General features: G+C 41.7%; 1 protein-coding gene across 1 annotated transcript in view; it reads left to right on the top strand.

Annotated features, from left to right (window-relative positions):
• The first annotated feature begins 5,445 nt into the window (after nt 1-5,445).
• The window catches only part of TMEM47 (transmembrane protein 47), a 41,584-nt gene continuing 24,067 nt past the window's right edge, over nt 5,446-22,962 (top strand). Inside the window, exon 1 of the mRNA XM_015422603.1 lies at nt 5,446-5,742. Coding sequence (XP_015278089.1) covers nt 5,517-5,742 — 226 coding nt within the window. The 5' untranslated portion in view covers nt 5,446-5,516. The remainder of the gene's footprint in view (nt 5,743-22,962) is intronic.

Below are 22,962 nucleotides of genomic sequence, written 5' to 3'. Positions count from 1 at the left end.
ATTTTCCCTCATCTGTTTTACTCATTAGTACCTCAGATACTGCAATACTTTAGCATCTACCACATTAGGCATTAAAAAAAAGAATCTCAGATGTACACCTCTCTATGTATCTTACAGGGTTTTTTATTTACATTATGCTTGCTTTGTTTCAGAGCCTGTATGCACACCTGGTTCTACAAGTCCACACATGTAGACAAGTGCCTATGACGTAGGTTCTCTTTTGCCAAAATTTTGTTCCTGGAAATGCCCACCACATGGAAGACAATCTGCATTACCAGAATTATAGCAAATTCAATAATCCACCACCAGCAACTGAAACTCAGTAACACTGCTAAGGCCTTTAAACCCAACTTTTATCCAAGTTCTTAAACAGTAAATTAGTGTTTCTATGGGAGCTACCAACATGATAGGTAATTTATGTTAGTCAATTAAATCTTCCATATTGTGATCCAATCCAAACCACCTCTCATTCAGTACTGCAAGTATCTCCATAGTTTACTTAATTTCACTTGAAGTTAACAGCACCTTGTTTTTTAGCTACCATTTATATCAAGCTTTTAAAACAAAGTAATTCAGTACTTTTGGCAGCTATTCCTATGGATCAAATGTGTGCTGAACAAGATTTGATCCTGAATTTCAGCTATTTCACCCCCAAGGGAAGACCACACATGCACATAATATGTTTTTAAGCACATATACAATATTCAAAAGGAAGCAAAAAAGACTGTGCTGCACTCTCAAAAGTATCAGTTTGTTTTTTAAAGCAGGCAAATAAACAAATGGTGAATCCATTAAGGCAAGCAAAAAATTGAATTTTCTCAATTACATCAGAAAAACCCACAGAACTCTTCCTGGGAGTCAGCTATTTTGTAGGCTAAGCCAGGTAAATTTATACAACCAGCTCACCACCTGTATGCACATTATTTAAAAAATAGCTACAGACAATTTCACTTTGCAGCAGTTGTGAATCCACCATTTTTTAAAAAGGCTGTCACATTTCCATGAACTCCAGTGGCTAGAACACTAATGACAAAGAGGAGCCTTAACGACCAAAAAGGGTCGAGCAAGGGAGGAGAAAAGCCTATATGCGGGTGTGTGTCTATGCTTAAAGACAAAAGAAATAACTCTCACGAGCAGACAGAGACAGCACTGTTGTGACATGTGTGGGGAAAATACCCCCCTCCCTCCATGCACATCCACACACGCACGCGCGAGAAACGACACAACAAACACCACAAAACCCACCCACCTTTGGGTCTGTACGCCGAGGTCAAGACTGGCAGCAGGAGGAGGAGGCAGCGGCAGTGAGAGCGAGTGAAGGGCCCTGCCGGCAGAGGGGCGGCCCGGGCTGGGCGTGCCCCGGGATCATCGCCTGCTCAGCTGCCGGTGATCATGATGCAGGCTTTGGGGGGGGGCTTTGGCGGGTGTTTGGCGCCCCTAAGGGCCGGCGCGCTGTAGGCGAATGCCTAGTTCGCCTAGCGGGTGAGCCGGCCCTGACTCTTGGTCTCTTGCTGTTCCATATAAATGACTTTGCCAATTCTTTAGTGCTTTATCAGGAATCTCAACTGGAAGCATTTAAAATATAAAAGTTTATTTTGGGGAAAACATCCACTTTTATTGTGGAATTTTACCAAGCCAAGATAACTTTAATTTGGACCATCTTTACAAATCATTTAGTATTTTCTCCCATAGTGCTTCATAATTTTCTTGAAAAAGTGCATTATTTCCCCCTGACAGTTATTCCCAGGTATTTAACAGAATTGATTGCAATGTCACATCCAGGAATTGTTTTAATATTATCCGCTTCCTATTTTGTAAGAAATTTAGAGATTAGTTTTTTCCTGTTAATTTTAAATTTCAAAAAGGAACCAAACTTTTCTGTGTGTTCCATGACATATTGTATTGTCTTTTGCTGATTAAATATTTTTAAAACAACATCATCCACATAGCTTTTTAACTTAAATTCTTCTCCGTCGACAATCAGTCCTTTGTTATTTTGATCTTGTCTGATATGAGAAGTAAATATTTCCATTGCAAGGATAAATAATAAAGATGATAGGGGGAACCTTGTCTTGTTCCTTTTTCAATCTGAAAACCATCTGTTAAGAATACACTGATTAGGGTTTAAGCACTCTGCTTCATATAAATTTTCTGAATCTAGTTAAAGAATATATCTCCACAATTTAGATACTCTGTGGATTTTTGGAGCCATTTAAACCACTGCTGCTTTCTGCTCACCAGGAGCAGAAAACAGGTTTAAATGGCCCTACTTTCTGCTCCCTGCAAAAAACCGCAGGGAGCAGAAAGGAAGGTTTAAATGGTATGGGTGGAGTGTCTTCCCAAGGGCACTTCATCCCCACCTTTCTGTTGGCTGTGATTAGCTGTGGCCAGCAGAAATGTGGAAGTCCCTTTCCAGGGGATCTCTCCCCCTTCTGCTGGCTGCGGTGAACCACCGCTAGCAGAAAGGTGGAGGGAAGGGACTTCCTGGGGGATCTCCCCCCTTTCTGCTGGTTACAGAAATGGGGGAGGGAAGTTCCTTCCTGGGGGATCTCTCCCCTTCTGCTGGCTGTGGCCCCATATCTCCCGGCAGCAGAAAAGTGCGAGGGAAGTCCCTTCCTGGAGGAATCTTCCCCCCTTTCTACTGGCCTCTGTTTTTGGGCCGTCTTCAGAAGTCCCTTTAAAGGGACTGCAGAAGACAGCCAGAAAGAGCTGAGCAGCTTGCTCCCTGCTGCTCAGGTGTTTGTTTGTTTTTGCTTTCTGCAAACCCCATTGAAAGGGACTGTGGTCCCTTTCAACTGGGTTTGCAGGGCTATGAACCACACAAATCAGTTCAGTTCATGAATGAGCTTCTGGTTTGGTCTGGGGTTCAGCCACAAACCACGACCCGAATCAGATCTTCCTGGTGCATGCCAATCCCTACCTGCTAGAATTGCAATCCTAAAAAGATTTTCATCCTTCTAGTTACATTAAAGTCACCACGCTTAGAAGGTAACTCTGCTTAGGACTGCACTATATAGCAGCCATAATCAAGGTTGACCCCAATTTGCCGGGGCAGATTCTAAGGATTTCACAGATTTTGTCACCTTCAGCTAATATTCCTGCCTGTCAGTTCACAAATGATATTCTCTAATAGATGGCACTGTAATGTAAGAGTATACAAAATCCCTGGTTTTCATATGTTCTCCCTTGCTCTTGTGAGCTGTTCTGTAGGTTGTTTAAAGGGAGAATAAAATATAGATATTTACATTCAATAAATATTTTAAAGAATAAAGTTTAATGATTAGGAAGTGCGAGTAGTACAGTCTGTGACTATTTCTGTGCAAAACTCAGATATAATCACAAATTACTTCTGTTGTTGCCACTGTCCTAAAACTATTCAAATTTTACTGAGAAATATCTTAGTCTCTTCTTGCCTTTTCAACGCCTTTTGCAAGGTAGCTAGGTGTCATCTCTCCACACTCACAGTTAACATACTCTCTCAGTTGCAATCTAAAATATTAGAGAACCAGTGGGATATAGTGATTATAGTACTGCAATAGGGATGCTTAGAGACAAATCCTCACTTGGACATGAAATTTACTGAGTAACCTTGAGCCAGCTGCACCTTTGTCTCAGCCTAACTTACCTCACAAAATTGTTTTGAGAATAAGTTGAGGGAGGTGAGAACTACGTATGCTGCCCTGAACTCCCTGGAGACAAAATAGGATAAAAATCCCACCTTTGATTCCACACAGGAGAAGATGCTTTTCTGGGCACCTTACAGCTCTGTGACCCATAGCTTGTTAGGCTCCACCCTTTGACCTGTGGCTTCTTGGGATCCACCCTGTGACCTGGGGCCACTGTGGAAGTTTTTTCCCAGAGCCATTGTAGCTCACCAATATGCTCCTGCTGACCACAACCCTGTAGGATGGATAGCGCTACAAGTGCAGCGTCCTAAAATGAAATGCAGTGCTGAAGGGATCCTTTCTACCAATGCATCCTGATGCATCAATTCGGATGAAGTCAGAGGGTAAAATCATTCTAGAGATTTCCTTGGTTTTATTTTTTAAAATAAAAAAATTATTCAGTAAAAGAAAGTTGCTTCATCCTCATATTTGTCATTCTGTGTTTCATTATTGCATTTGCCATTTCAGCTAATCTGCTGTCATTTTGTCATTATTCCTGTCTGGAAGTTACCACTTCTCTTCTGCCCCCCACCCCTTTTCAGTACTAGAAACTGTAGAAGTGATATTATCCCAGTTACAATATTTTCATTACAGTTACTCTGCAACTAAAAACAGTCCAATACAGACACAAAAAAATTGGGACTTCCATCCTAATTCTTTGCATTAGATGTACAAGAGAGAACAAAATACTGAAGGCTAAAAGAATAGCAGTGCAGTTGAGAGAAGATTCAGAAGCTCCTGTGTCTTCTGTTAACTGGAAGTTATATCGAATGAATTTATAATCTGTGTCCAGTTTATGCTTCTTACTCCATGAATTGAGTGTCATGTTACATTGAACACATGTACAGCTGAATGTGTGACTGAACCTCCCCCCTCCATTTATCCAGGCACTGGTCCCTGGCTTCATTTGTAAAAGGAACACAGGTTGGCTCTTTCTTACAAACAAGTGTAAGAGTGTATATGCAGGTCTACTTATGTTCACTGTAACATGTGAACAGGACTTAGATCAAAGAGTTGGGAGGCGGGTTGATTTTGAAGAAAGACTTGTGGAAGGGTGGGAAAATAACAGCATTTATCATTCTCGACTCTTCATTCATGTGACAAATTCATGCTACTTGTCTCTTTGTTCTGGCTGAATTGTCTTTCTTTGTTCCTTTTGTGTGCTTTCCAGAGCAAGGAATTCTCCAGCCGCCGCCAGGAGCTGCTGCCAAACCGAAACCAAGGGGCGTCAACTGGGGAATGAAGGGCAGACAGAAGAGGCGCAGTAGCCCTAGAAACTTCCAGTTGCGAAAACTTTGTCTCTTGTTTACCTTAGCAAAAGACCCCCAGAGTCAAATGAGGAAAAGTGAGGCGGAGGACGAGAGGCCGCTTGAAAAGGCTTAGAGGTCTACGGAGGACTCAGAAGAGAAAGAAATCCTCGTCCCGCGGAGAGGCACTGACAAACCAAGCATGTGCGCGCCAACCGCTGTAGCGGGCCGCGGGCAGGATGCTTGGGAGGCTGTTCTTGCCGCCGGGGAAGCTGCCGCCAGTGCCCCCACCACCACCACCACCACCTTCTTTCCCCGGAGGAAGCCCTGCGAGTGACGTGAGCGGCTCTGCGCTGGGCCCCGCGCAGCTCCCCCGCCCCTTCCCCAGACAGGAGGCGGGAAGATGGGAGGAGTGATGTGAGTCGAGCTGGGCTGTGCAAGCCGAGAAGTGGCAACCGGAGGGAGCTGCTGCGGCCGCCGGTGCACCTGATCGGCTGGGCTGGAGAGGCAGAAGCGGTCTGGGCGTCGCTCGCTCCGGCTGGACCTGCACCCCCAGGGGCGCCTGGTTTCCAGAGGCGGCTCGTCGGTGCTGCCCCGCTTGCCCATGGCTTCGTCTGGCAGCGGCATGGAGGAGGTGCGCGTTTCAGTGCTGACCCCACTCAAGCTGGTGGGGCTGGTCTGCATCTTCTTGGCGCTGTGTCTGGATCTGGGAGCCGTGCTGAGCCCGGCCTGGGTGACGGCCGACCACCAGTCTTACCTGTCCCTCTGGGAGACCTGCACCAAGTCCAGCAACTTGGACTCCTGGGACTGCACCTCTACCTTGAACAGCGGTGAGAGAGACGACCCCCTCCCCCGTGCCTGCAAGCCGCCACCGCCAAGCGCCCTTCGCTTGAACAGCGTCGCTCACCTCGGCCCTCCTCCCTGACCCCACCCATTGCAGCAGCGCCCCCGGACATCTCTCGGAGTGCTGTCTTCCTCCTTCCCCGACCCCAACTCCTGGGACAATAATCTTGGGATTTGGACACCTTACCTACTCCCAACCCCTCCTCTCTCTTTGCCCCGCAGCAGGGGCATCCTTCTCCTTGCTCTCGTTGCACACTCTTCCCCCGCCCCCATCTACCGTTGACATCTACTCCAAAGCTGCCTTTTCTTAAACCCAACACTTCTGCTTCCATAGTGATTCGTCACCCACCCGAGCATGGCACCATCCATTCACCCCCGGCACAACATGCAGCCGGTTTGTCTAATTATCCGGGACCCCACACTCCCCCAGTACACATGCAGGAGCATTGCAAATTACCTGCACAGCACCTCCTGCCCAGCAGGATCCAAAATAACCATCCTTCCCATTCCCACTGTTGTATCCCGCTTGACTTCACATCATAGCACACCCACCCTTGCATCCTAATTTGAATCTTTTCCATGCAAGTCAGTTAGTCCATCCCCATCATCCTTCTGACCTTTGCTCCATATCCCAGATCCTAAACAGTGTTCTCCTGTGAAATCTACATTTGAACACTATATTTTCATTTAATTATCAATCCATGGTATATGCATTCTTCTCTTGTTAACGGCTGCATCCCATCATCTCTCCTTCCCAATAGCCAGTAAACCCTAGTCTGCAGTTCTGCATTCCAATCCTCTACCTCTTTTGCCTGCTCACACTGGATTAATTTTGTATGTTTGCTTACTTACCACCCCCTACTGCCCCTTCATAATTTTTAGTCCAGTGTAGACAGAGAAGCCATTTGTATAAATTGTACTTCTTTGAAGCAAGCTGGTTAACACACATGCACATATCATGCATGCTTTTCCTTGTCTGGAAAACTACAATATAATTTTGGAAACAGGATTAGTTTTTGTTAAAGTGTTTGAATTGTGTGACTCCTTGATTTTCTGAATGGGCTTACTTAACTCACAAAGAGTCCTGCGTGTTCAGATGTCCATGGAACATCTGGTGGTTGGTTTCAGCTCAGACTGGTATTCATACCCTGCACTCATTCACATCCCCTAAGCTACTGCTGGCTAGAAAATTATGGCTTTCAGGACACTGAATCTTAATCAGCATAGGTGCTTGTCTCAGGATTCTGACACCTCTAGATTTTATTTCTACTTTGCTTTCCCTGAGAAGATTTTCCTCAGCATTCCCCCTGCCCATGTATGGCTTCCGTATTGTCACATACCTTGATGATTGTTTTGGCACTTGACCACCAGCATTTTGTATCAGTTATGAGCAAAATCACCTTTCGGTGAGCTGTTTTTATTTTCCATTGTATCACAACAACTTCTGAAACCTCTCCAGGAAACACTGAAGTTAAACTAAAGCCCAATCCCACAAAGCCCTAAATCAGCTTTTGGATCTAGTATTGCCCTTGGGGTTTGAGTAGTTGTGCAAAAAAGGGCTGGTTTTCTGTTTGTTTAACTGTCTACAGTAGATTCCGAGTGTGAGTCTTCCCCACCCCCCTTCTCAGAAAATACTCTTCATTGTTCTGGGAGAATGTTTGCTTTCAAAAGCATGGCAATGACCCTCATTTCTTTTGTACTTGTTACCACTTTGTCAAGTTATCACTGTCAGATTTTTAAAATTTAAATTTGATTTCAATTGTGTGATAAAAAATGTATCTCAATATATATATAGCTTTCTTGTGTGGTTACCAAGGAGTCCCAACAAACTTTGCAGGAGTGCTTTATTTTTCTCCTCCTCACTCACTGAAATTTATGTAGGAATGTCAGCTTTGACATGTCTCCTTAGCAACAGGACTCCTTTGCCCCCTTTCTCTGTCTCTTGAAATGATATCCCCTTGATTGCATAAAGACCTAACAGAGGAATGGGTGGGGGCTGGGGTTTCAACTTTACTCCTTTTCTTCATTATATTATTTTTCTTTCATCCCCTAAAGTATGTAGGAATTAAGACAGACTAAGTAGTGGACAGAGCAGCTTTCAAGATACTACACATTTTCTATTTGCCTTTGGTAATCATTACCTTTTTCAGTTTTTGTTTTTTAAATAAGAGAAGTGAGCAAGGGAGGAAAGTATAAGTAACATACAAGTTGGACACAGTATTTTGAAGGGGAGGGAGTAGATATTTGTTGCTGTGTCTCTGTGAATGTCTTCCTTCACCTTCAGGAAATTTCTGTGTACATTCCTAGAATGAGGTTTTCTCATTATTGTTAAAATAGTTTCTCAGATTTTACAAGCTGCGCAGAATGAATGCCAAGATTATTTGAATAAGACCTTTCCTTTCATTGTATTTTGGCTGAGAGTCACACCTTGAAAGCACTCCTGAAATGTGAGAATCAGTACTGTTTATGTCAGTCCTCTGAATTAACTGGTGCAAGGCTCAAGGTACAAGGATTGGGCCCATGATCTTTAAATGGGGTTTGATCTTCATTGGAGTAGTCTCTTGTACTTAAGAACCCACAATATATCTAATCTATAAAACAGGGCATTCTCTATTCCCTTTCTTGAATCGCACCTCCTAATGATGTGAAGCATGCAGCAATTAAGATACACAGGAAATAGCAAGAGAGTTTCTGAGGGAAGGTTCTTTTTTTAATTTTGGCACTAGGGCAAAGAGCGTTGTAATTGGAGAAACAGAAGGAACCATAAGTGCAAGACACCTTCTCTCACCATTTCAAAACATTTGCTTCATTGTCCCTTGAAGGAGAGCACCTCAAGTGGCACTATCAAGGACAGGCACAGATTGGAGCCTGCTAAAGCATATCCAAAGTTTAATTAAAAACCTTTGTCTTAATTAGACTTTAGGCCCTGACTGCTCCCAGAAAGGGCAAATTCATTGGTGTTTGATGCAAGGAATGTACTCTGAATGATCAGATCGATTGTAGAAGAACACAGTCTCTTTGTCCAGTTGTGCTAACAGCCAGCATATCTCTTGTTAGCTACACAGTATGCTGGTAGCCTTGCAGGTCTTTCTCAAATGTAATGCTAACTGAGCATCAACGTTGTTCTGCTAGCAGTGTTGATGCTAAAACAATAGTGGTGGTTGTGTATGTACTTTAAATATTTCAGGAGAAACCAGCCATATTCAATTTGCCCAAGAATAAGTTTACTATGCAGTTTTCTCTATCTGTACAAGTCATATGGTGAACAAAGATATTACAAATGAGAGAAAAATAAATTCGAAGATTTCAGCTGAGATTTCAGATCTGTTTACTCCAGAGAAACCCCTTTGGCTGCTGTAGGACAATACTGGAGTAAACAGTGAAGGGTCACATTTTGGAATTCTGAGTCAATCCTTTGGATATTGATGTTCAGTCCCCCCTCCCTTTTAAGGCACAATGGTTACTTTTTACAAGATAATTATGCACAGAATTATGTATATTTTTGATGACATGTAAATGGAAAGAATGCACACTATATGTATAACATAATTTCTTAATGTTCCCAAGGTTTATACTGCAGAATCATTAGATAGATAATTATGATAAATATCATATGTGTATTACAGATCAGCCAGATGGACCTTGTAGTATGAGTAAAATTAAATGGCAGTTTGGATTTTTCAAGGAAATATGTATTTTAGCTTAACCCCATACCTATACACAAGAGCCTTATGGGAGTTTCTGAGTGATGTAAATAGTAACATGAATGAACAGTATAAAGCTTTATAGGACATTATTGTTTTTTCCTAGTGAACCACACACTGTAATGTTTATGTAGCATTCAGCTGCCTAGAAACAGTAGTTCTTATACATTTTAGAAACCCATGGGATCAAATACAAAAAGTTGTTTGTCTAGCTTTAAATGTAGTGTTCAAAAACATCTCAAGGCAAAATAAGTAATGCCTTCTTACATAATGCATTTCTGATGTTAGGGATTCTAAATTCAATTTTAATGAATAAACAGCAGAGACGGTTCCTGGTTTATTTTTGTAGAAGTGAGGAATTTGAACAGAGCAATTATTTCCTATGTAATTAAACTATTGTATCTAAATTAAATTAGTAATAATTATAAAATAGTCGCCAAATTAGCCTGGATTTAACTGACATAATTGACATGCATTCTTATTTTGCATGAGAGAAGTTGTTCCAAAGCAAAATTGACAGCTCAAAAGCAGTTTTCTCCTGGGAATATGTAGATCATGGATTTAACTGAGTTGATACTGATAGATATTTGCAAATAGCACAGCAAGACTGGCAGTCACAACATGCTGTTCTTTCCTGGCTTACTCCAAATGGCATAAACAGCATACATGGCGTTCACTGAAAAAAGTAGCCAAATATGGTGAAAGAACATTTAAAAAGTTTTGTAGACACAGTATTCAACAAACTGGATGTGATTCAAGTTCAGATCTCACTCTTGAACATTAATAGAAGATGGATTTTTAGAAAACTGTTTTAAAGCTGTTTAAAACATACACTGTTTTCTCAAAGGAGCAATTTTAATAGATCGGATATAGACCTTTCCAACATCTTGGTTTTAGTGGTATATATAAAAAAACTCTTAAAACATTTCTACTACTTCCAAATATTTGTGGATGGCCTAAACTAGCAAGGTAAATCCACACATGAACTACTTTTTCTGAATTTTTCACTCTTAAAGTTGTGCAGTAAGGTGGAAGAATCTGAGGATGTCCAGAATTACTATCACACCATTAAATAGATGGATTCTGCTGCTGAAAATCTGAGAGGAATGTGCTCATGAGAATTTTTTAAAACCTTGTGGTTCTAATCCAGAGATTCTTGTACTCAGTAGTGGATAGCACATTAAAATATTTTATCACTAAACATAACCAGTTTTGTTAGTTGCACTGATTACCTATTTGGGGAACGATTTCAGACAGTCCTTCAGATGGTCTTAGCTGGGTGATTGGCACAGGCAGATCATTGCTGCACATGAAGATCTCTGTAGCAAATACACATGTTTTGATTTGTTTTTGTTTTTTTTAATTGAGGGTTAATGTGTAATTTGATTTTATATGATCTTCTGGCTAAGGCAGTCAGTAAACCAACTTGTACCTCCACAGCTAGGGCAGCAGTTTATGCCTGGAAGGTGTGGCAAAACATAGCTTCATATCAATACTACCCTCACTGTTAAAGGTGTCCTGCAAAAAATCTGTTCAGAATAGTAATAATTAACTCCAGCTTTCTCCACTTCTTCAATTTCCCCATTTACTAGTTCATTATGATGAAGGATCTGTGGGTAACAAAGGTATGGCAGATTTGGTATCAGGTTCCCTTGCCAGTAAACAATGTTGCTGTGATTGATCCAGGATGGGCTCATTTTACTAGCAGAGAATTACTTCCACAAGCACAGGGAACATCTCTTTTATCTATGGATCACTCACACCAATCCCTGGGCTTATCTCCATTCAGAACATTAGGAAATGTTGAATCAGAGATGGGAAAGCTGAAAAGGGACAGGAAAGATTGCCCATTGCCCCGTAGTAGAGTCTGCCAGCACAAGTTGCATTATCACTTGGCCATTCAAGACACATGCATACACAAAGCGAGATGGAGCAGGATGTTGAGGAATTTAGTTGCTGTCCATTCCTTTTGCACATCAAGAATCATGGATGTAGACAGTGTTTCTCTAAGATGGTTTAAGGAGGTTGCCCTGTTTAGGAAACTTTTTTTTAAAAAAACAATGAGAAAACAAAGGCTTATAGGCAAGCATAGATAACTTCTTGTTCTCAAACACAGAGGCTAGCAGGTCTGGCAGGTGAGCTGAAAGAGGGGGGAAAGGATTAAAAAAGAGAGTCAGACTAGAACAGGGGTGTAAAACATAAGGCCCGGAGGCCCGTCCATGGCTCTTACCGGCCCACAAGCAACTGGTATGTTTGGAAATGTAAGGTACTCTCCCTTTTATGGTATCCCTTGGGAAAAAACCCTAGTCTTGCATATGATAAAATACACTTATTGGGGCTTTTGTGGGTTCTCCAGTAAATCTATTGATTTCACTGCTAGGAATCAATTGCTTTTGGTTGTATTTTGAGTAAAAAATAGTATTGTTAATTGGGTTTGCCTGTGTCCTTCATAATGTTTGTATCTCCAGTACCTGGGATTACATTGTATGGCACACATGACCTGGCCCGACAAAGTGACATTTATGTGAGATCCGGCCCTTGTAACAAATGAGTTTGACACCTCTGGGCTAGAACTCATAGAGGTTCATGATCTTTAAAGTTCCCAAGGAACAGACACAAGAGAAACCACCTTCCTATTCCTCAGCAAATAATAAGCTTACTTAAACAATACTTAAATGCTTAAATAAAACTTTGTTGGTCTTAAAGTTGCCACGGGACTCTACCTTTGTTTTTTTGCTTCAGACCAACACGGCTGGCCCACATTGATCTACCACCAGTGTTCCCGCTAAGCTGAGTTAGTGTGAGCTAGCTCACAGTTTTTTAGCCTCCGGCTCACACATTTTTGTCTTAGGAAGGATGGCTCCAGAGCCAACTAATTGATGCAGGAGCCAAATTGCTCGCTCACAAGTTTAATGCCAGTCACTCACAAAGTTGAATTTTTGCTCACAAGACTCCACAGTTTAGAGGGAACATTGTCTACCACTGTCACTGATCAGCATGAACTCCTTTGATAAACAGGGAAGGGGGACACCATGATTCCAATCTGGTACAACAGAAATGTTTTAAAAATATAGGGGCAAATAAGGATGACAGAATCAGGAATAGGTGCTACGTTAGTGCACCAAACTATAGGAACCCACCTTATGTTATAAGAAGTCTAACTGTAGGTCATAACCTCTTATTTGCAGGTTCTGTGAAGCACACTGCTCTGGGTGTTTCTAAGTGGCATATATCTCCTCTAGGGAAAGGTTGTACTTAGACCACATTGTATCGGTGCTGTAAGTAAATGTACAAAATAAGTCAACCACCTAGTAGTGGTTTCTTTAAGCATGGAAGGAATCTTCAGTGAAGTGTATCCTAAACTAATTTATCTTGCTGTAACTGTTTTTGTATTGCTGCATTTAAATTTTTAATGCCCACTACTCCTTTAAATATTTTTTAATTGGGCTCCTGAAGTTTAAAAGATGCTTTTACGGCTAGTGATAATATAAGCAGTCTGAATATTTTATGAGGCTTATATTTAGAACCAAGTGGACTGTAACCTTGACTCATACTCAGTTGATCTATTATAAAAGATTATACAGCAGGATTAATGCTATAGAAAGAGGTAGGGCCTGTAAGTTTGTATTTTTAAAGCAATATTGCTTTCTTCAGTAAAAAAAGGAGCAGTAGTCATTGGAACTCTGTCAGAATCAGACTGAGTAATAAGTAGCATCCCACAGGAATCTTTTAGGTTCAGTGTTGTCAACATTATAGAAATAGCTTGCACTATAGAAAAAAGGAGAATTCCAACAAGGGCATAATTCAGTTAAAGTTAACCATTTTTAAATGTCACTGATTTCAGTGGGAGAGTTAGAGTTAGCCATGTGATTAGCTCTCATCTATTTGAGACTGATGAGAATTGAAAGAGTTATCTTTGACTAGACTATACCTGAAATCTGCAGTGTTACAAAACTAGGAATAACTGCAGTTACTCTAGAGGTTTGCATTCAGGTCAAACTAACCTTGCTAAACAGACCATTTCTCTGAGCATAGTGGATAGGATACAGTACCATGCATAAGCAACAAATACTTCCACTCTTGGTTGAGGAAGGTCCGTGTTTACTCCTGGTGACAACCCATTGTGCTTTCTGAGGTACCATCAGAAAATGAGTAATTTTTTCTACCACAGTTGAGAGAGTCTAGCTTGCAGAACACAGTCTGTAGATGTCCGCCATGTATCAGTAACACAAAAAAGGAGAGAAAGAGAATTTTGGTTTGTAGTAATGAAATTGTCTCAGTACCACACTAGAGAATAGTGTCCAATTTTAATTATACTATTTTGAAAAACATGCCAATAATTCAGAAAGGAATTAGAGGGAAAACAAGTTTTATAAACTATTTGGATTGCATTGTGTAGCCCAACTGGCCAGAATAAAAATGGGTTACCCTGCTCTTGTGTCTTTGAGAGTAGCGTATCTGCAGGAATATGGAGGTGTATCTTTCCTTGGCATGCAGACATTGTTGCCTGCTAGTTACTTCCAGTCAAGCAACTCTGTGTGGCATAGCTGAAGGTTCTGAGGCAGGCAGCTATAACAGCACGTGAGAAAGAGTGATGGACATAATAAGGGGGGTTGATTATCTGTAGTACTGGAGACTGCCATGTCAAAGAAAAAGAACTGATCAGGAAAGCCATAGTCCCTCAAAATGCTAAATATTAGTATTGTCTTTCCCATTGAAACCAGAGGCATTTAAATTCTCAACTTTGGCTAGCTTGTCCCCCCAACTTATTAACTGGAAGAACAGTTTGTGTTGGAACATGTTGGCTGGGAAAAATGAATTCACTTTCCACACAGTTTGATGACCAGAGAAGAATTTGGTAGCCTAGTTTTGTTCTGGGATGGGAAATTTTTAATGACATCATATCTGTATCATGAGCTGAAGCTGGAATGCTGCATCTAATTTTAAACCCATGTAATTATTCCTCTACCTTATTTTAATTTGCCTTTCTGCATGTAAGATTTCCACGCTGTTCAGAATTGTGGAATGAATACCCAGTAGGTAGCAAAATTGTGAACCTTGGAGCAGGTTCTTATATTCAGCACAGGGAATTCCTAAGTGTACAATGCACTTATTCTCCATATCATGAATTATGAACTGAATGTTTTTCTGTAATACTTTGCTTGTCTTGTACTTGACTCACTACTTAGGAAATAAGAGAGATGGTAGCATTTTCATTAAAGAGACATTAAATGTTTTCCATCGAAATATTTCCTTTTCAAAAGAAACCACTTTCCTATTTTCACCTACAGAAAGACCCATTTAATCTATTTTACATTGTGTTACTTAGAAAGGAGGGACATCTAAGCCAGAGATGTAAAACTTATTTGTCACAAGGGCTGGATCTGACATATATGTCATGTGTGCCATAAAATGTTTCATGAGGTACCGGAGATATAAACTTTATAAATATGATTTCAGATGCCAAATGGCAATAGCAGGCTTGGTTGGATTAGGTGTGATATGCAGAGGGGTAGTAGGTATGAAGATATCAGCACTGGTAATGAGACAGGAAACCTAGGTCTCAATTCGGTACAGGAGGATTCAATCCAGGAGGATGAAAAGAATAAATGGAAATAAGTCTAAAGAAGTGAGCAGTGACTTACGAACACAATTCCCTCTAAGCTGTGCTGAGGGCACTGGGACACAACATTTCAGAGGCCAGCTCAGAGGATTTCTGCTTCAGCTCACAAACAATGAAGGATGGAGGCACCACCTTCTGGAGCCCATAGAACTGGACCCCTTGGTTCAATGTTTTTGAAACTTGGGGAGTCGGGTTATAGGAGAGGCACCAACAGCTATGCTGCAAATTTGGTGCATCTGCCTCAAAAAACAGCCCCCCCTCGAGCCCCAGATATCCCTGGATTGATTTTCCATTATAGCCTATGGAGCCCATTGACTATAATGGTCCCCATAGGTTATAATAGAGGCAGAAAGAAACAATTTCTTGCACACTCCTGTTATGCTTTTCAGTATGATTTGTAAGCTGCCTTGAGTCACAGGAAAAGTGGGATATAAATATTTGAATAAATAAGTAGTTTGGGCAGGTTAAGTTAGGCAGGGTTCTGACAGTGATTGTTTCACCTCTGTGATACTTGACCTGTAATGCTGGTTGTCAAATTTCACTGAAAAAAGAAGTAGACTGCAAGAGTCCCCCCCCCCCAAGGGCTGGTATGTTTTCGAAGGGTCAGTGCAGGGCAATGGTCCAAGCCCAGGTCTACAAATATAGTGGACTCTGTCACAGTCTGGAGCACAGGCAGAGGGAAGTCCGAGTTCAGTCCGAGGTCTGGAGCCAAGAAGGGTGTAGAGCATCAGCCAAAAGCAAGGTTGTTCAGTCCTGGGTCAGAAGCCGGAGGGAGTAATCAGAAGCTGAGAATAACAGTCCAAAAACACAAACCAGAAGCAGGGTCGACAAGCCAGGGTCACAAGCCAGCAGCAGACAGCAGGAACAAGGTCTGGAAACTGAGGGGTGGAGAGCAGCAGGGCGTCATGATGATGAGTTTGCGTCCACAAACGGAGCCGGTTTTGCCTGAGGCTAAGTAGCCCTTTTGCTGCTGTTTCCAATGAGGGCAGCCCTGCATCTGTTAGAACTCAGGACTGACAGCTCACCTATTTCGTAATCAAGCAGCGTGTCTCCTTGGTGTTAAGTCTTGTCAGAGTCTCTCTCGCATTCAAGTGACTCTGGGGGGTGAGTCAGGAGGGCTGTCTGCCTGTCTCTGCTGCTCATTAATTGTTTCTGAGCCAGGTATCAGCACAGGCCATGCTGGTAAATTTCTGCTCTCTGCAGCTTCGGAGGGGCCAGCTGTTGGTTCCTCTGGAGCTGGCAACGGCCCGTCCTCAACACCCATGATAGACTGGGGCAGGTAGGCCTGTTCTCCAGATGCCAGGTCTACCAATATAGTGGAAAGGGGTGAGTAGACTGGGTCTCTGGAGGCAAGCCTTCCAATATAGTGGACCAGGGTGGGTAGACGTGTTCTTCAGATGCCAGGTCTACCAATATAGTGGCAAGGGGTGGGTAGATCTGTTCAGTGGAGGACAGGTCTACCAATATAGTGGAAAGGGATGAGTAGGCCTGTTCTCTGGAGGACAGGTCTACCAATATAGTGGACTGAGGTGGGTAGACCTGTTCTCTGGAGGCCAGGTCTACCACTATAGTGGAAAGGGGCAGGTAGACCTGTTCTCTGGAGGCCTGGTCTACCCCTCTAGGTGACAACTTCTTGTGTAATGAAATTTGACTTGATTCTGTTTTCTCTTATAATGTTTAAATTATTCTTACAATATAGTTTAAAATAATTCATTCTAATATTTTTACAAGGTTATAGAAATAATCTTCTAAAATAATTCATGCAATTGTCAAATGTAGACTTGCTCACAACTTTTATGCTACTAGCTTTCGCTCATGAGGTAGAATTTTTGCTCACAACACTGTGGAGTTTAGAGGAAACATTGCTCACGAAAGCTCATACCCTACCACAAATTTTGTTAGTCTTTAAGGGGCTACTGGACTGTTTCTACTGCTATTAGAAACCACAACATTCAGAAACCAGTGGGGGAATATTTTAACTTTCCAGGACATTCAGTTGCTGACCTAAGAGCAGCAGTTCTCTTACAAAAGCATTTAAAAAGGAGATTAGAAAGACCGCTGGATTGCAACTGATAATGAAGCTCGAGACAATGCATCCTCCTGGACTGAATTGAGACCTAGGTTTCTTCGCTTGTTACCAATGCCTGCTGTTGTCATTTGGCATCTGAAATCACTTCACTTTCCAAGATATAAGGACAGATGGACTCACATTGGAGCTGTATCTAAAGAAGTGAAAGCTCATGCCCTGCCACAAATTTTGTTAGTTGTTAAGGTGTTACTGGACTTTTGCTTTCTTCCACTAATAAAGATTGCAAGCTGTGATGTTAGTTTTATATTCCTTCCCATCTTTAGAACTGGAAAGGGGGATCTCTCTCTCTCTCTGGCTCTTTCACTCTCCCTCCCTCTCTCTCTCTGAAGAAGTTTGCTTGCACATGAAAGCTTATACCTTGAATGAAACTTTGCTGGTCTTAAAGGTGCCATGGGACAGAATCTCTCTCTCTGTCTGTCTGTCTGTCTGTATGTCTGTCTTTCCCTCCCCTTCCTCCCCACAGGGGGATGGGGAGGAACACTCAGCCAATTGAGGGAAGGGAGGCTTGGCTTTCTCTCTCTCCTCTGTGAAGCAGGAAGCAGGAGAGAAGATAGCTGGGCAAAAGTGAGCTGTGATGCAAGAAGTAGATGACAGCCAGTTGCTTGCAGGCCAGATAGGAGCCCTGCAGGGGCCGGTTCTGGCCTGTGGGCCGTATGTTTGACACCTCTGATCTAAGCTGTATAAAAATGAAAGACAATCACTTTAAGAGTGGTAATTGGTTAACTATAACCATCTGCTGTACAGCCAGACTGGTTAAACCAAAGCAGCAATTCTGTGCACATTTAAGGAAGAAAGCCTCATTGTTCTGGCTAATTATAAGGTTCGTTCAGTGGACAAGTTCAAATTATGACCATCAGCTTACTTCCTAGGTGCACACAAACAGAAGTAAGTTAGCTGATTTGACTCTGTGAACATCTTTCTTGTCACACATTAGTAGTTTTCCAGCTCATTACCTAGTGTCCTCTGTGTTATAGGAACTGTGGTGTTTCCTGGAATTTCAGCAATGTTTTCTGAATTGCAAGGGGAAACAGAACTATCACTAATAAAGAAAAGAGAGATTTATTTTGGAAGACATAATTTTAGGCTTATTATAAGAAACATAGCCAGCATTCTCATTAATTATTATCGTTAAATAGTATAAGGATTTCTGTTGGAAACATGACATAATTATAGTCCACAACATGATTATAGTCCACAATGAAACATGACATGATTATAGTCCACAATGAATAAAGCAATGCCGGATCTATTCTGCAGCCTTGCAGTAGTTGTTACAAATAGGTGATATTCATGAAAGCAAAAATATTAGGTAATTTAAGAAAAAATGACAAAAAGTGGGCATGATAGGAAGTGGGCATCTTCCATAATGCAAGAATGAAATTGATTAATGGTAGATTTAGGAGAAACTTGCAGCCTCAAAATATATCCAATAACTTAAATGTCTTTAGATTATACAAATGTATGGAGTATATGTATTTTAGAAAATGTTAGATGAGGTGGCTAAATGAAACAGTACTTGGGGGTAGAAGACCGGTGCCTTTGTGTCCTGCTTCTGGGCTTCAGATGACCCTTTGGTCTAACAGGACTCATTTTATATTCTTATGGGAAGAATAGCTGGGGATAGTGGAAATTCTGATAATTATCTGAGCATCTGATGAAGCTTTGACTCTTGAAAGTGTTGGAATATGCAAGATCTATCATGCATAGATTAATAAAATGACAAGAACATCCTGCAGAGGGCAGCAGAGGGGACAACTAGTTAGCATAGTGAGATTAGGGACTTCCTACTATTTTCAAATAGTCTCCTTTCTCTCTCCTGATTGGCTCAATGAACCTGCTGAGCTTCTGTTCCTTACTGACTCTGTCCTAGCTAGTTAAGACAGTTAGACTTCTCTTTTTCCTTTTTCTTACAAAGTATGTTCTGTTCTTAATAAATTGATTTATTCTTTAAACAGCTGCTCCTCCGCTTTACGGCATAACTAACCTCTGCAACAGAAAGTTTATATCCTGATAATCTTGTTGCTCTTGAAGGTGCTACCAGACTCAAATTTTGCTTTTCCACTGCAAACCAATATGACTACCTACCTGAAATTATCACCATGATATGTAAATATGTAGAATTTATTTGCTTTCAGACACAGAAGTGTGTGTGTGTGGGGGGGGCTAAGAGCATAATAATATCTGGCTTAATTGAAGCAATTAGAGAAGCTGGCATAGAGTTTCCAGAATTGTTGCTTTATTCTGTAGTTTTCAACTTTTTAAAAATTCTATGATACTTTAGTAGGTTTCTGGCTATCAGAGAGAATGAGACCTTTATCTTAAAATGAATATGAAGGTTTGTATGCCCTTTCTGGATGTTAGAGAAGAACAAACATAGTTAATCTCACAAAACACAGGTAGTAATTTCAAAAAATAGTACACCATAAGGCTGTTAAAACTGTTGAAAATAACAGTGATGATCAGACTATTGAAATAATGTAGCATGTATCCATTAACTTATGTGGCTCAAGGGTCATCAGGTACTGTGAAAACAGTTGTGAGAGTCTGACCCACAAATCCAGGTAGTTCCCCCCCCCCAACTTTGGACTAAGAAAATCCTTCTCAATTATATTTTTAATTGAGTATACATTTCATAGAACTATTTCGAACAATATATATTTGTAATCTATTTCAAAATCTAACAAAAAAATGTAGTCATCAAGACTTACAAAAAATTGTTTTCTCTATATTGCTGCCAATATATTGCTGGTTATCACCGAATGACCGAACTGTAAAACTTGTTTGAACCCTTCATTAAAAAAAAATCAAATTCAAATAGATAAATACAAAATTAAATTATAAAAATCAATCTTCTGGCTTTCATAAAAAGAGGACTGAGAAATGGCAAACTAGTCACTTCAGCTATACCAGGAAAGGTTTTCCCAGGGTAGAAAATCAACTGGTATCAGAAGTCTTTGGGAGTATAAATTCTGGACAGGTTATCCCAAAATCTCTTTATAATTCTGAACAGTGGATCTACTTATTAACTCTCTTTAACGCAAGCTTGCCTTGTCAGTTCTGGGCAAACCAAACATGTTATTTAACCAACTTTATTTTCAATTTAAGACCTATTTTGTAAGGTTTTTCTTTGTTTAATTATTTATCAGATGAGCTTATAGATTTTGGAATTATTTGACATTATTATAAATAAAGCATCTACAAAATTAAACCTTTGTCTAATTTCTTAGTTGTGAATAGGGTTGCCAGGTCCCCCTAGCCACTGGCAGGTCTCAGGGGGGCACAAGGTTGCCAGCTTTAGGTTATGAAACTCCTGGAGATTTGCAGGTGAAGCCTGGGAGGCCAGGGACCTCAGTGGGGTACAATGCCATACAATACACCCTCAAAAGCATCTATTTTTTCCCCAGGAGAACTGATCTCTGTAAGTCTAGAAATAAGCTGTAATTTTGGTGGATCCCCAAGCCCCACCTGGAGGCTGGCATCCGTAGCTGGGAAAGGAATTTATATTCTCAGAATCAACCCACATTAAGAACCTAGGATGGGATGGGAGAGAATATCCCCCAATCTTTCAGAGAATTCTCATTAGCTGTCAGTTCCCTCTAGGAGCAAGAGGGCACCGCCCTAGAGAAAATACTGAGATTGTTCTGGGCAGCATCAGCATCTGAATACTCTTTCCTGATGAAAGAACAAGTAGGCAGTTAAGATAGTGATATGAGACTCACACAATGGACTGGAAGAAGGAGATTGTCTAGATTAGACGAGGGAATAAAACTCTACCTTTGCTACCATAAATTGTGCCCCTGGTCTTGGTTCCTTTCAAAATATGATACTAACACTTTGTACTTCATTTGAAATAATCTTTTAAGCTTGACATACTTGAGCTCTAAAGATGGGTAGTCTTATTTTAAATCTGTAGCGTGATGCTGTGCAGGATGAATGTGGGAAGTATTGAAATTTATGGTAAAACCTAAGCCTTTTTAAGGAAAAAAAACTTCAAGAAAAATACATTCTAGATAGCTATTCTCAAAGGTGCTGCAATAGTTTTGTGTTTTTCCTTTTTCAGACTATGAGTGGCTCTTCTGAATATTTTCTAGGAAAATTTCAGTGTTTCATATTGCTACTGACACATAAACTAGATACATTGTTTCTTTCATTTAATTCCATCCAAGTGCAGAGCCTAAGGGAGAAGCAAGGCATTGTGTAAGCCAAAACATTCATGTTCTCCAGTGGTCCTGGGAGTGGGGCAGTCCTTACTCTTGGGAGTAGGCTCCTCCTCTAGAACAGAGTCAGTTTCCTCAGATCAATCCAGGAAGGGGGGGGGGTCGGTCCCCTGGGAACATCCCAGTCTCACCGGCCCTGCTGCTTGAGCAGGACGTGTTTCACAGGTGCTCTGTAGAGCGCAACAATCCAGGAATTAGAAGAAGAGAGTGAGAAGGGAGAGACCCTCCCTCTTCATTATTTTGAGCCACGGTCGGCGGCAGACTGCAATGGAAGCCGACGGCACTTGGAGATCCCCAGCAGCCAAGGCTGTGTACACAGACTCCTGCTGGGCTGAGCCTGCAGCTGGAGGTCCCCTCCCCAACCAACACACATCAGGGGAAGCAGTTGAGTCTGCAAGGATACTGGGGCATCACCACAGATCCGGCAATCTCCCCAGTCTCAGAGGACCTAGCATGCGGAGGAACAGATACGCTGGGAGCCTCTACCCCTTGCCAGAATCATGGTAAGACCTAACAGGGCAAAAAGCAAAGGAGGGCAGGCTGGTAGACTGGGGGAAAACCCCAAGCAAACCCCCAAGCTATCCAGGGAGGAAGAAAGGGAAATTGAGTTCTGCTATTCATGTCCAGAGTTAAAAATCAGCGAGCAGCAGAAACATATGTTCTTAACTGCGACTGGCTGTAGGGATGACTGTACACATTCCAACCAACTTAATTGCTTCACAAGGTGATTCAGAAGCTTTATGAGCAGAAGGTGGAACTAGTGCTGTTACCACCCTTTTGGCCCCAAAGAGCTTGGTTCCAGGATCTGAAGAGATTGTCAACCATGGAACCATAGTGCCTACCACTGGGAAAGGGCTTATTGACACTAGAATCGGCACAACATCCTCACCCAGCCCTCCTAAACCTAACAGCCTGGAAGTTGAGTGAAAACAGCTAGAAGGGTTGGGTTACACTGACAGGGTGACCGACACCATGTTAATTTCTAGGAAGGGTTCCACAAATAGGGTATATAACACAACCTGGCAGGTTCTTCACTCTTAGTGTTCAGAACGTGATTGGGAACTATTAAATGTGTCAGAGGTGTCTTAGCTTTCTCCAAGACAATTGGATAGAGGGCTACATTAAAGTGACAGGTGGCAGCCATATTGGTGGTGATGGGGGTTAGGAAGGAAAGTCTCTTAAATTTTCATCCACATATTAAGAGATTCTTAAGGGGTTATTACGTGGTTAAAACTGCTACAAGTGCAGAGGTTTCTGACTTGGAACCCAGATAGGGTCCTGAGAGCATTGTGTAGAGAACCTTTGAACCCATGGAGTCATGTCCTCTCAAGGAATTAACATTCAAGACCTTTTTTTTAATGGGCATCACGTCAACTAGACAGATGTCGGAACTGAGGACCCTGTCAGTTGATAGTGAACTTTGTGTTTTCCACAATGATAGGGTGACATTACGCCCAGATCCAACCTTCGTTCCCGAGGTTAATCCAGTTCTTTTACAAGTCAGAGATCATTGTCTTACCTTCCTTTGTCCCAGTCATAGACATGACAAGGAAAGGGCATGGCATTGCCTAGAT

The sequence above is a fragment of the Gekko japonicus genome, unplaced genomic scaffold (genome assembly GCF_001447785.1).
Source record: "Gekko japonicus isolate JY-2015 unplaced genomic scaffold, Gekko_japonicus_V1.1 scaffold1164, whole genome shotgun sequence".
NCBI classification, from domain to species: domain Eukaryota; kingdom Metazoa; phylum Chordata; class Lepidosauria; order Squamata; family Gekkonidae; genus Gekko; species Gekko japonicus.
The sequence above is the reverse complement of the archived record's forward strand: the minus strand, read 5'-3'. Positions and strand labels throughout refer to the sequence as shown.